This window comes from Centruroides sculpturatus, unplaced genomic scaffold (assembly GCF_000671375.1).
Source record: "Centruroides sculpturatus isolate CEXI.00-Female unplaced genomic scaffold, Cexi_2.0 scaffold150, whole genome shotgun sequence".
In the NCBI taxonomy this organism is placed as follows: domain Eukaryota; kingdom Metazoa; phylum Arthropoda; class Arachnida; order Scorpiones; family Buthidae; genus Centruroides; species Centruroides sculpturatus.
Window position 1 is genome coordinate 648,054 of NW_019384512.1, and position 11,992 is coordinate 660,045.

Consider the following 11,992-nt stretch of genomic DNA (forward strand, 5'->3'; position numbering starts at 1 on the left):
AATACATATTATTCCGAAATCTCGTTGGCGCCTTTATTAAATTGGCGCTTATGGCGGGGCCACATTGCCCATATCCTAGTTACGGCTCTGTTCAGGTATATCAAAATAAAGCTCTTGCCCTGTGGATAAATCCATTGCAATCAGAAATGAAAAATTCAGAACCGTTCGTGCAAAATACTGTACAGCGTTAAGTCTACGGGACAGACATGTCGCTCTCGCGCTTCATCTAGCCATTTAGTTATTACTTTTTTTAACAGTTAAAACAATCCCGTTGCTCACCCCTATTCTGAATTCCTTGATTTTTTCTTGCTAATTAAAAGGCTTTTTTCGTTATTTTTAACGTGAATAAATTTAAACATCTACGCTATCTATTGAAATAATAAAATAAAAAATCATTTTTATTTTTGAACTAGACTACAGTATTTTGATTTTCAGAGTCTGTGACTGTTACTCCATGAGAAGAAAACGTGATTCTAACCGTCCAATTCGTTACTTAGTGCCGGTTGATGGATTTCTCGGCAAACCTACCAACAAAAAGAATAAACTTGAACCCATACCATTCATTCATTCATTTTAATATTGTACATTAAACGTACAGACCGGCCCCGCATAAGCATTACCGGTTATACACATTACAAAATAATAATAATACACAGGATTTAGAAGATACACTGTTATAAATGATGAAAATATACAGGTAAATAGTCAGTAAATACATTAAATAAAGTAAAATTGAATAAAATATAACAGGTAATAAATTATATATAAATCTATATACATAAGGTTAGCGGAATGCTAAACAGGAAGTGCACAACACGCAAGATAAGATGTGTAACTCTTATGAGGAGAATGATGATACACAAGATAATATGTGCTACACTTATGTGAATAAACAAAATAATATGTATATATGCTTATATAAATATTGAAAGAGTTCGCAGGTAAAAGAATCAGTAGATACATTAAATAACATAAGGAATATTACACATAATAACACGAGTTACACTTACAATAAAAACATCAAATAAGATACAGTAATAATACATATGATAATAAATGTTCACCATGTAAAAATACTGTGTTATAGTACGTGTTACGTTAACATAAGTGATAAGAGAGAATACAATAAAAGATTCAATAAATGCATCAAGTAAAATTAAAATTAAGATAAGATAACAAGTATCATAATTATATACAAATCTACATACATAAGATTGGCAGGATGCAAAACATTAAATGCACCACTCTCTAGGTAAAATGTGCTGCAGATATCACGAAATAAGTACATGTAAGAGTCAATATATACATTAACTGACATCTGATGAAACAAAAAAAATAACAGTATATGAGTTCATATTCACAGAAACTGCAAGACTCCTAAACACAAAATAGGTATATGTTCATCCAGAATAATGCACGTCACAATGTAGCATCTGCCAATTGGAGACTGGCGTGCAGAATAGTTGAACACTTCATTGCCAACCACGAAAAGTCCAGTTGATTTTGAAAGTTCTAGGTAGTTCATGATAAATCAGCTAAAGGTATACAAATAATTAATGTATATATTCAGTTCTAGAAATATATTTAGTCGTTTCTCTGATATATATTGGACACCTTTTATCCATTGAGTTGTGGTTATGATGCGCTCGTTTCTCTGTTAAACAATTGACGCATTTAGGTTGTTCGTGTCTATTGGTACAATTTTTGTAAAGATGATTCTCGCTGCAATGGCTGCATCTGGTTTCAGTAAAAGCACAATTTTTTGCTAAATGGCCAAAAGATAGGCATCGGTAGCATTGTATTATAGGAATATAATCATATACTGGGCAATTTAACCAATGTATGTGAATTTTTCCCTCCTTTATAAGTATATCTTTGATTTCAGGATCCACCTCGATAATCCATGTAAGGTAATTGTCGTTCTTTTGTTTTAAAGGGAATCGCAAATGAATTTTTTCTGTAAATTGCTTATGAGTATAAGGTTGGAAGAAGCATGTATTCTGCTCGTAAATGTCTGATATTAAGTTCTCTTTCTCGACAGTTTTAGGGACGGATACGATTTTCATCAAAGGAAATCGCTTTTTAGGTAGACGTGTGCTGAGACCAGGAATCTTGTTAACAGTGTCTGTAAATAGCAAAAGGTCGTTTTTTTTATCCAAATCAACAGCTATGCCCCCATTTTTTAGTTTGTGTAAACGATTGATTCCTACTCCAATTACTTGTGGTTTCACATGTTAAGAAACTTTTAGTCTGTTCAGACGTAGCACCCTCTTGATTACTATATACAAGAAGAGTGTGGTTCGGCAAAGGTGGTCCGTGAACTGATTTGATTGTAATTCCCTTATTTGAGATATCTCTACAACTAGGGGCATTGTCTTTTGCTCGGTCAAATAAATCAGCTGTAGAATTTTTCCCAATATTACTAACAACTTGTTGTATGTCCGTCAAGATTCCTATAGTGCTATCACTTTCATCTTTCCGAAATCCTTTCAAATCCTCTTTTGTTAAAAGTGCCGAAAATTTTTGGTGAAGATAATGTGATACAATTTTTCTCAACAATTGTTTCGGCAAGTTGAATTACCCGAGTGAATTGTGATAATATATACGTGAGATGGCATGCAACTCCTAATTTGGCATTCGGGTTTTCTACAGAATATTTTTTAAGTTCTTCGATAATGCCATTGGCATTAAATTTAAGTATTTGCAAATCCGACTCCATATTAATTGATAGAGACATCATAATTAAAATCAATAAAATTAAAGTAATGTATAGTGAATTATGAAAAAAAACGGAGAAAAATCGGTATTTCCGGTTAAAGTTCTTGAACCCATACCACTGTCGGTAGGTCTAACGATAACAGTTTTATTCGCGAAGCCCAAAACAAAATGATTGCCACGAGGCAGCCTCCTCTACCGTGGCCGTTAATCCCAAGCTCCGCCAGCCGAAGTCATTCGATCTTGAGAATGACAAATTGCCACCCTGTGATCCGGATGTAAAATTGAAAGAAGCCTCACGGTACCGCAGGACAGGTAGACGCAAATTATCTGCAGACGGACCCGAAAAATATATGATATTTGTGTATAATGCCAAATTTTAAATGAGCTCATAGTATTTTAATTGAATATAAAATCGTCACCTTCGACGGGTTTCTTGTTAGTTAAACTTTTATAATTGCAATACAATTTTCAATATAACTATCCAGTATTTTATGAAACAATTAAATCTATTTAAAATTTATAGGCCTATACATTTTTGTAATATATATACGTATATCTTGTCCTAATTAAATAATAATCAAGTAGCGAAAAATAAAAAATAGAATTTATTTATTTGTAAAATATACAAATACATTAATTTTAAACAAAATGAAAATTTAAAAACTTTTCTGAAATTTACTTTGTTTATAACAAGTCTGTGACTCAGACATAAGAATTAAATATAAACAAATTAACGTAACAAAATACATGTGCAATAACAATTACCATAAATATGTAAATATGAAATCTGAACTTAATATGAAGTTACAGTTTAAATAACATTCCATTTTATATTTTATTCTTCTGAAACCAACTTGCAGGTAAATGCGGTCGACTGGAAAAAAGCCCGATTGATAATAACAGAGAAAAATGATGTCTGTGCTTCAATAATTATTTTAAGGTACGACTCGCTGTCTCCGTCTATTAATAAATTTATTTCTTTAATAAAATATAACAAAACTTTTTAAAATAATTACTTACTTATTATACCTTTAATTTCCGTAATTATTTCTTGAAATGCTGCTGCTATCATCTGTATAAATTCCTGACTATCCTTCTTATTTCTGCTCATATGACAAGCCTTATCTATTAACTGAACCAACCATGTTTGGTGATAGCCATATCTCTTACATGCCTTAAAAAAACCACAAAATATATTAAATAATTAGATTTACAATTTACATGATAAAATTTTTCNATATAACAAAACTTTTTAAAATAATAACTTACCTATATCATGAATATCCAAAATTATTTCTTGAAATGCTACTGGTATCAACTGTATAAATTTCTGACGATCCATTTTATTTTTGCTCATATGACAAATCTTATCTATTAATTGAACCAGCCATTTTTGGTGAAAGCCATATTTCGTACATGCCTTAAAAAATCACAAAATATATTAAATAATTAGATTTACATTTTACAGGATAAAATTTTTCTTACCATAGCTAAATATATTACTAAATTTGCAAGTTCTATCGTTTTTCCATTTAGTAATTTATTTCCCATAAACATTGCTGCTACAATATCTCCACAAAATAACAATAAAATTGCAATATTTTCCGGCAACCACTCTTCTGGAGTATCTGCAGTGATAAAAAATTTCATGCACGAAATAAAAACGAATTAGAATTTCCGTTAATATATTAAAAAACATTTTTTCTAATATTACCAGTAATCTCTTCAAGTATAGAAATAATATCATCTCCATTCCATTCAAGAGTATTTTGTTGCATTAGCTGTATAATGTAAGCGAGTTCTGTTAATTTTCTACTAGCTTCAGAATAATCTTCAGGAATATTCTCTGTTAATTCAAACCATTGAATTTTATCTATAATAAAATGAAATATATAATTTAAAACGATTTACAGCTATAAATGTTAAACAGATTTTTTCCAATTCCAATAGTTTAAGTATTATACAGTTACCTGAACATACAGGACCATATAATAAAAATAATAGTTTTGCTTGATGAACAAGAGGCCAAGGTTTTAATATTTTTGATAACCAAAAACTACGATCCGTAGAATTCCAGCAATAATCTAAATAAACAAAACGATGATACATACGAACATACATTTCCTTTCCTGGATTGGAACCTAAAAAGTGTTTTAAAAATCTTGAAAAGTTTTATAAAATGACATCTATTCATTTTACAATTAGTTTATTATTATTAAATTATTTATTATATTACCTGGAAAGGATGTTAAAACGTATTTTAAATGTTTTTTCATATCACTAACATTGTCGAGAATAGAATGCACAAAACAGCATTCACTTTCGTCCCATCCAGCTATGATCGTATGAATAAACTTACCATAACATTGTAGAACGTGAGTCATATTACTGATGTTACTCTGAGGATTACATTCTAACTATAATAAAATTATTTAAATTATTAAAAATTAATTTTATTACACGTTAATGTATATATTATATATACGTAGTATAACCTAAATAATATGATGTATCTTAAATTAATAAATTTTTTTCTAATATTTAATGTATTTCTTAATCACACGTATCCGTAAATTTGCTAGATGAATTCTTTTTCCATTATCGTAAAAACAAATTTTATAAATTATGACATAAAATAATTAAAAAATTACATGAAAATACCTATTAGAAAGCAATGAAATATATTTCTATTAATAAGTGTATTTTACGTTTCATTAATAAATAATAATTTTACTAGTTTTGTTATAGTACTTATTAAAGCGTTGCAACTACCAAACACTAAATAGTTTAAATTCTATTATATAAATAAATTTTTCTATGAAACGAATTTCATAAATGAATCTTGCAAGATCCAAACTCCAATTGATTTATATTCAACACTTTGAGCTGCTTTATTGGAGTTCACATATGGTAAACATTGATAATTTCGTGATACTTTTTAAATTCATCTTCATCAAATAAGTAAAGTAAAATGAGATTTGAAATTTTTCTCTCAGATAGCGTGGAAGATATTAAATTTGAAAATTTTGTCCGTTTGAGTAAACGGTCATTTTATAGGCCTAACTATTAGATAAACTATCTTTATTGTAAGAAGAAGAAAACCGGAAATTTGTAGAAGTGTTTTAAGAGTCTAGTTTTATTTTAAATTTACAAACAAAATTATGATGTTAAGAGTTAATATTAAATGTTAATTCTTTGAAATTCCAATAAACTAAGAAGTGGAGATATATTTAAACACGCGGTTATTATTATTTTATAGTATTGTGCGTTTAAATTTCCTTATCGTATTTTTGCGGAGTGACCGGCATGCCACTTATAAACGGGAGAGACAAACATGACGGGAAACTCCGGGGTTACTGGCATGCCGGTTAAACTGCGATAAAATATAAAATTAATCAGATCTAATAAAGCTAGTTATTAATTAAACGTTAAAGAAAACATTCTTCCGAGTACAATAAAATAATAACATTGTAATTTGACTGACTTAATCAAAATCAGGAAGAGAGTTTTCGTATACAAGACAATAAAACAATTAACGACTTATTGACATTAGTAGTAGCAGTAGAAGTTAGTCAGTGTGGGCTACACTGATCATCTACCCTGACCTTTAAATTAAAATTACACCTTACTCTTAAATTTCACACAAAGCGTTGTTAATCGGTGTGAACTGAGATAATTTACGGCGAGATAATAATAATATGTATAACTTACAGATAATGTTAGTTGAATTTATCTTGAGTATCTGCCATACTTTTTAAGTCCAAAATGAAGTACGACAAAATAATCAATATATCACGAAATTACTACTCGAGAAGCCACAATATCATCAATGTGAAAAAAATAAATTTCAAAGAACTAAATTAAGTCAACTAAATTAAAATAAAGATGAAAGAATGCCAAGTGTTCAAATTTACTACACTACATAGCGTTTAAGCAACAAAAAATAAATTTCATTAAAATCACGAGGATGGAGTGTTCAATATAGGAGCAATTATTTATTGTTACATCGTCACAATGCCGGGCTGCAATTTTTAATCATTTTTAATTTATTTAATTTAAAATATATGCTCTCCATCTCAAATTAGTGGCTGCTTGCTCCTGTACATCATACTTTTCCTTTAGCAACGGAGTCGTACCGATCATCTGTCTAACACCCTTCAGAGGAAAATTATTGAATTGAAATCAGGTAACTTTCGTTATAGATCGTACGTTCTTATATAGTTAATCGGGATCTTCTGCCTTTCCATATCTGTTCTACTTCATCTATCTAAGTATGTTCTCGAGTTAAAGAAGAACAGACAGACATACTGACATACAGATAAATGACAGTGGGCATTACAACTTTTTCAAATTGCAGCCAAATATATAAGCTAAAGGACCGTCTGATGAAATTACCCATGATATCACGAAATAATCACCTGTACGGAACAAAAAATATACTCCTAGAAAATTAAGATATAAATATATTTGTAATGACAAAAAGCTATGCTATTATCTTGAGTATGGTACCTTTAATAATATTTAAAAAAAATTGTCCGTTTTAAAAATGACGATGGCCTATGGAATAGGTCGAAAACGTTTGTTTTAATTAAATTTTCTCGGCAACGATAAAGGTGTTTGGTTATTAATTAATTTAATAATATAGTTAATATGTCCATTTATGAACTATATGTCCGATAATTAAAGAATAATTAATATTATCCCGAATTTACCAATGTTTACCCTATATACATAAATAATAATAAAAATAATAAACTCACATAAAAATGAAATCAAATTTAGGAAACCAAATTTATTGAAAACTAGCTGCAAGGACCCGCTTCGCTGTGTTTTTATTTGTGGGCAAAAAGTAACGATAGTGAAGATTAAGATAATTACATTATAGCCAATCTTACCCGTTTTCACAGAATGCAAGAATTAGGTCCCCGTTTCCAGACTAATTAGAGAATTTTTACGTCCAGTCAAACGAACTATTTTTAATTTGATCAGTTTTCTGGAACGTTTACAATCGTTCTGTAATCGAACAAATTCGAATTTAAATTCGAATTCGAAAATTTTTAAAATCGAAATAGAAAATTTTCCACTTTCAACCACTTTCAAGCCCATATCTCCCGCTCCCTTATAGCTATCGAGACGTAACCGCCATAGTGCACGAATGGAGACTTGGGGCTACTACCACATACAAACACCATTCACGTGCGATGTGTAGTTTTGGGGAAAAGTGAAATATAGGGACACACACGTCCATTTATATATATTTATATAGATAAAAGAGAAACAGATTTTCTTAGTACTTTTGAACTTTAATACCATCTTCGGCGGAATTCTTGAATGATATATCGTCTTTAGGCCTAAACGATCAATTTTGTTCTTAAATGTTTTAACTAATTCTCCTGAAGTTGGACGTTAAAATCTAAAAGTCTGTTATTTTCTCAGCAGTTATATATAACAGAGGGAAAGAATGGTATTAGGTAAAAAAAATAACCCCTAAGGTTTTTACATTTTTGGACTCGGGGCCTTGAAACATCGAGAAATACAAAAAAAAAGGTTCTGTATGTATGGATGTTAGAGTATATGTGTATGGGGGATACAATTTTGTTCACCCACTTTGAAGCTTAATAACTCCTATGCTTTTTGTCGAAAATTCCTGAAAGTTTGCAGAGAGGTTTGTGTATTAAGGACAGTGATGCTATTAAATTTTGGTATTTAAAGGTTCACAATTTTAAGTTTATTGACGGGAAAGTTACGAAACTCATACTGGATTTTATATACCTAAACTCCAATAAAGCATCTAAATGTTCCGAATATCAGTTATTCCTTATTTAAGTTTTCACAAAAATAAAAACTACTAGTGTGCTAGAACAGCATTTCTAAAACTATGGCTCGCGTTAATATTTTAATGTGTCGGAAATGACACCACCTTTCGCAGAAATACTTGTATTACTGAAATATTCTGTCTAAGAACTAGGAACAGTAAATGCATCTATTATTATTGTCATTTAGTAATAAAGTTATGATTATAGAATATGTGTATATGAAATTGATTTCTCTTTTCTATTTTGAATAACATCAAAATAGATATTTCATGTAAGGTCGTAGTCATAAAGCCATTTAAGTTAAAATGGTTTTGAAAATATTTCCTTACTTATTCGAACTTTTAGATTTATTGTCATACATAACAATAAACTATAAAAATAAATAACGGATGACTTTCGGCACAAGTGGATCAATAAATAATTTTTAAATAATTTTTTTCTGTGTATAAACAAATTGAAATTGACAAAATCTTACAAGCTGAAAAGTACATTTTAAAAAAACTATAAGTTTGTTAAAAAAACCTTGTAATATTTTTCAAAGTAAAATAGATTCACGAATAATTTTGAAACAGTCTATTTTATTTGCAATCGTCAGACTTACGTTTTTTAATAAATTGAAATTAAAGTAAGTTATTTGTTACAAATGAAAATTGGTGAACTGCTCTTAATAGAAATGTACTCAATGTTAAATTTCACACGTAGCAGTTATTATCAATAATGTATAATTTTATTTCATTATATAATATAATATAGTGACTCCAGTTTACCAGATTTTTTAAAAATTTTATATTATAAACATTCTGGTCGCGGAACCATTACAAATATATTGGGTGCGTTTGAGAAACGCTGTACTAGAATACACCATATTCAGGCATTTCAGTCATTGTCATAAATAGTGTTACCTCCCGTCCGGTTTTCACCCGGACAATCCGGGAATTGACTCACTGTCCGGGTGAACTATTAATTTTGTCCGGAAATTTCATAGAAATTGTGAAATTACGATGAAACAAAGTTGTTGCAAATATTTTTACAAATTTACACTATTTTAACAGCGAAAGTTACTGAAAGTTATTTGCAATTCTGCCATGTTAATCTGTTTACGCCGACGTGCAATATATAAACATTTATATATTAATATTAACGCGACACGAGTGCCAGATTATATCGTGCTACATTCATGACAGTATTAATAATTAAACGTGAAAGCGTTCCCAGTCGTTGCGTGAGTAACCAGTATGGTTATACTGTATCTCAATTCATTAATAGTTCTGGAAGAGAAAATTGGACGGGAGTCTGGGTAATGTAATTTCCAATGCGGCGTTGTACGGTAGCGGAAATTAAGAGTCCGAAATGGGACTCATAACCTTCTAAATTAATTATTAAATATTAATTTAATTATAGTTATTAAATTTAGGAAGAGATGACGCGCCTAAACTCACCTTTACGCCAAATTGCTTAACATTTAATTATTAACAGTAGCATTAGGCTAATAAAGCCCGATATAGTCCGGCAATCGTTTGGCGTTAATCTCAACGTTCGGGACCCGGATTCACAAACGCCTCGTATCGTAAGTTGCCCGATGCAAAAAGTATCGTATTCACAAAGTACATCGTAAGCTAAGATATTGTAAAAAGTCCCGTAACTACTATGATATCTAAGGGCTCTTGTGAGTCTATGTACTGTACTGGTTTCGAGTATTTGGTTCTATCGATAGATAATCAAATCGATGGTTTTTCCTGATTGTTTCTTCTAAACTTCTCTGATTCAAATCTTCTAAGATGTTATCAAATGACGAAAAAACTGATAGAATTCTTCACGGTGGAATTAAAACTGTTTATAAAAGGTTTATAAAACAGTTTTATACTGTTTCATATGTTGTACTGTTTCTTCAATATTTCTATTAATATAACTACGAATATCAATTTTGGGTAGATTTCGTTCTACACTTAGATCGGTTACATTTTTCGATATCATCTATTATACATATAAATAATTAATCTAAAATAACTAATTATTACCATTTTAGTTCTAAAGAAATAAATGGCTACCATTCCTCAGACCAAGTGCAGCAAGAAAATTCCTAAACGTTTCCTATTAGATCTATTAAAACGGAAGCGGTCACTAGTGATGTAATAAGACACACTCTCTCCACCAATTTCTTCTGTTTTCTCGTAAGTGCTACGATGTGTTTTGTGAATGCGAAATGTAAAATATCGTTACTTTCTCGTAACTTACGATATTGGAAAAATACTATGTAGTATCTTTCAAGACGTTCGTGAATATGGGCCCGGGTAAATCAATATTTGTGTTTGTTGTATGTTAATACAGTATTTTAAAGCATCTTATTTTAAGATATTTATTAAATATTATAAATTGATTTATTTGTAAAGTTTCTTTGCGTTTCTTGAATTTTAATAATTTAGCCCATATTACCTTATTTATAAATTCTAAAATGATAGTCATTCTTTGTTTCGTCGGATACAAGCAAGTTGACCTCTTCATTAATAGACCTAAAACAAAACGAGCAATTATTTATTGTGACATCGTCACAATGCCGGGCTGCAATTTGTAATCATGCTCTCAATTTATTTAATTTAAAATATATGTTTTTTATCTTAAATTAGTAGTGTCTTGCCCCTGTATTTCATACTTTTCCTGAGTCACGCCAGTCATCTGTGTAACTCCATTTAGGGGAAAATTTTGAATTGAATTCACGTGACTTTCTGTCTAAACCGGAAGTTCGTATATAGTTAATCGGGCCTCCTGGCCCTAAGTTTTCCATTATTGTCTTGACTTTTATTTATCTAACACCGTTCTCGAGATTAACGAAGGACAAGCAACGGACAGACAGTGGGAATTTATAGGTCTAGAATTTGAAAATTGCAGCCCTATATGTGAAATATATTTATGTACTGTCCAGTGCAAAATGGTTTTCCTCATCGTGACGTGATTCACGTCACGTAAGTGACGTCATTTGACCTGTCAATCATTTCTACCTGTGCTCCCATTGGTTTAAAATGGACTGCGCCGTTGTATGATTTATTGGGGGGTGATAGGGATGATTCAAGAGGGATTATGTTGAGCACTAAGCTTAAAAATCGTAATCACAACTTTTTTTAATATAATCGCGTTTTTTTTTTTGTAATAAAAATCTGGCACTATTGCCATTAGAAAATACGATTATATCGTTTATTTATATAATTTTTCTTTTTTCTGACGTTTCTTATGTTTATATTACTTGTATTTTGTTGTTTATATTACTGTAATTTGTCCAAAAATGAATGAAAAAAACATATCTAGATTCACTTCCTTTTAAATTATTCCAAAAGCGGGAATCACTGCCTTGCACCGATGCCAGGCACTGAAACTCGCTTCTCTTCAATTCCTTTGTAATTGGAGAGAAGTGGGGATGGAAGTCAAGGTCACAATAGTAAATGTTTATTATCTTTACAGAAGGG

General features: G+C 30.3%; 1 protein-coding gene across 6 annotated transcripts; it reads right to left on the reverse strand.

The window, feature by feature from the left end:
- Positions 1-422: 422 nt before the first annotated feature.
- On the reverse strand, positions 423-11,141 carry LOC111622467 (F-box only protein 47-like). Of its 6 annotated transcripts, none has more exons than XM_023364846.1 (7): positions 10,968-11,120; positions 4,955-5,135; positions 4,689-4,859; positions 4,433-4,591; positions 4,222-4,346; positions 3,988-4,138; positions 423-524 (listed from the first exon to the last, which is right to left on the reverse strand). In XM_023364846.1, exons 1-7 carry the CDS (start codon positions 11,034-11,036, stop codon positions 490-492), a joined length of 891 nt encoding a protein of 296 aa, XP_023220614.1. In that variant the 5' UTR covers positions 11,037-11,120; the 3' UTR covers positions 423-489. The 6 variants fall into 6 exon arrangements, with proteins under 6 accessions (XP_023220614.1, XP_023220613.1, XP_023220616.1 ...); XM_023364845.1 differs by having other exon boundaries at positions 475-524; positions 4,204-4,346; positions 10,968-11,067; XM_023364848.1 differs by lacking the exons at positions 423-524; positions 3,988-4,138 and adding exons at positions 3,393-3,678; positions 3,748-3,892 and having other exon boundaries at positions 4,204-4,346; positions 4,689-4,802; positions 5,078-5,135; positions 10,968-11,141.
- Between the last annotated feature and the right edge of the window lie 851 nt (positions 11,142-11,992).